The sequence below is a fragment of the Morus notabilis genome, unplaced genomic scaffold, assembly GCF_000414095.1.
Source record: "Morus notabilis unplaced genomic scaffold, ASM41409v2 Scaffold2565, whole genome shotgun sequence".
NCBI classification, from domain to species: Eukaryota; Viridiplantae; Streptophyta; class Magnoliopsida; order Rosales; family Moraceae; genus Morus; species Morus notabilis.
This window is the reverse complement of record NW_010363004.1, coordinates 1-1797: the sequence shown is the minus strand read 5'-3', so window position 1 is coordinate 1797 and position 1797 is coordinate 1. Positions and strand designations below refer to the sequence as shown.

The following is a 1797-nucleotide window of genomic DNA, read 5'->3' as shown; positions in this document are numbered from 1 at the left end:
TAAAAAAAAAAAAAATTATTAATTGTGTTGTCAAAATAAATTGGGAACTCTCAATGAGACATGAAAAATATGAATTTTTTTTTGTACTGACACCCCCTCAATTTTATAAGTTTGGAAAATTGATCCCTCAAACTTTAATATTGACAATTCACTCTCTAAACTTTGAAATTCGTTGCAATGTTGGTTAAAAACAAAGTTAAAAGTTTGAATGATTATTCCACGTGAACGTTTAATAAGACTAATTTGGTTATTTGTGTGCCTTGAATTGATCCTAGTGGACATCATGAGCAATTTTTTTTTTTTTTGAAATTAGAGATTAGCCGTTTTGGAGGAAAAATTAAGAGTTCCTCAATTTAAAAAAGTTTTTCACTTATGATGTGTACATAGGGGGACCAATTCACTGCAAAGACTAGAATTAGCCTCATTAAATATTCATCTAGAAGAAACGGTACCAATTTTTAACTTTATTTTGAATTTGACTAATATTGTAATAAATTTTAAAGTTTAAAAGATGAATTGTCAAAATTAAAAATTGAAGGACCAATTTGTCAAAGCCTAAAGTTGAGGAAGAGTCGTATAAAAAATCCAAAATACGAATATCTTAACCCTACGAGAACACCATCTTTGTTCCTCGTGTCCTTTTTATCCCATTGGAGGGTTCGGGTCAAGTTAGCGTGAAAAGAACAGGAGAAAGAAAAAGGTACAGTACCACTGGTAGTAATGTACTATGCACATGCACAATATATTTATGAAAAAGAAAAAAAAAAGAATTATGCACGAGATGGAAAATTCAAAATATACGGTTCTGAAACTTGTGAGGTGGTTCCATACATTATAGTTGCAGTCTCAGGTCAATAATATATTATCGTAAAGTAGCAGCTAATTGTCAAGTCACACACTGCAACATTGTTGCAGAGAATTGAAGAGACTGAATACGAGGCTTCTCTTCAATCCTTTCGCTCTTGTCAAATCTAGTACTGTTTCACTTTCAGTCCTCTCTCTCTCTCTCTCTCTCTCTTCATCTTATCTCTTTCTTTCTTGATCTTCTACTTTTGTTTACTGTGGTTTCTCTCTATCTCAGTGGAAAAAAAAAACAAACTCATCCCTTTTCATTATTTACAACATATTTTACTGCTTGTTAGAGAGTTCTACGTAATAATGGGGTAGATGTTAATTCGTCTAATTCGAAGCTTCTCTCTCTAAGGTGTAATTTTGGGAGAGATATGGAAGGGTTTTATGGCAGTACTGTTGATCAGATCGAACATATTGTAACAAGCACAGGGAACACTTCTATGTTCTGTGGTCCACTGTTTGATGATGGTGGTGGTGGTGGTGGTGATGATCATGACGATAATGATCAGGGGCTTAAGTTTGAAAAAATGGCCTCGGATTCAGAGAATACCTCGGATCTGATCAAGATCCAGATAGCCAAACACCCTGGTTATCCTGATTTAGTCGCTGCATACATTGAATGCCAAAAGGTCATTACACGGAAAAGAAACTCTTTCATTTTAGACACCAAATAGTAGGTTAAAATTAGCTTGTCCGCAAAAAAAAAAATAAAAAAAATAAAAAATAATAATAACAAATTCTATCAAGTTTCTGTATTTATTAATTCATTTATTATTTTTGGAGGGTGTTTGTAGGTTGGTGCACCACCGGAGAAGGTGTCACTTCTTGAAGAAATCAGGCGAGAGAACCACACCTTAGGCTTAGGCGCCGGAAGCAGCAGTCAAATAGGAGCTGATCCAGAACTCGACAATTTCATGGTATAAATTTTCATTTAAAAAAAAAAAA

General features: G+C 33.8%; 1 protein-coding gene across 1 annotated transcript; it reads left to right on the top strand.

Annotated features, from left to right (window-relative positions):
• Positions 1 to 1111: 1111 nt before the first annotated feature.
• Positions 1112 to 1769, top strand: LOC21384170 (homeobox protein knotted-1-like 1; the record flags this gene model as incomplete). Its single annotated transcript, XM_010103247.2, has 2 exons — positions 1112 to 1481; positions 1647 to 1769. Coding segments are annotated over exons 1-2 (381 nt in total), but the record flags the coding sequence as incomplete, so codon positions are not given.
• Between the last annotated feature and the right edge of the window lie 28 nt (positions 1770 to 1797).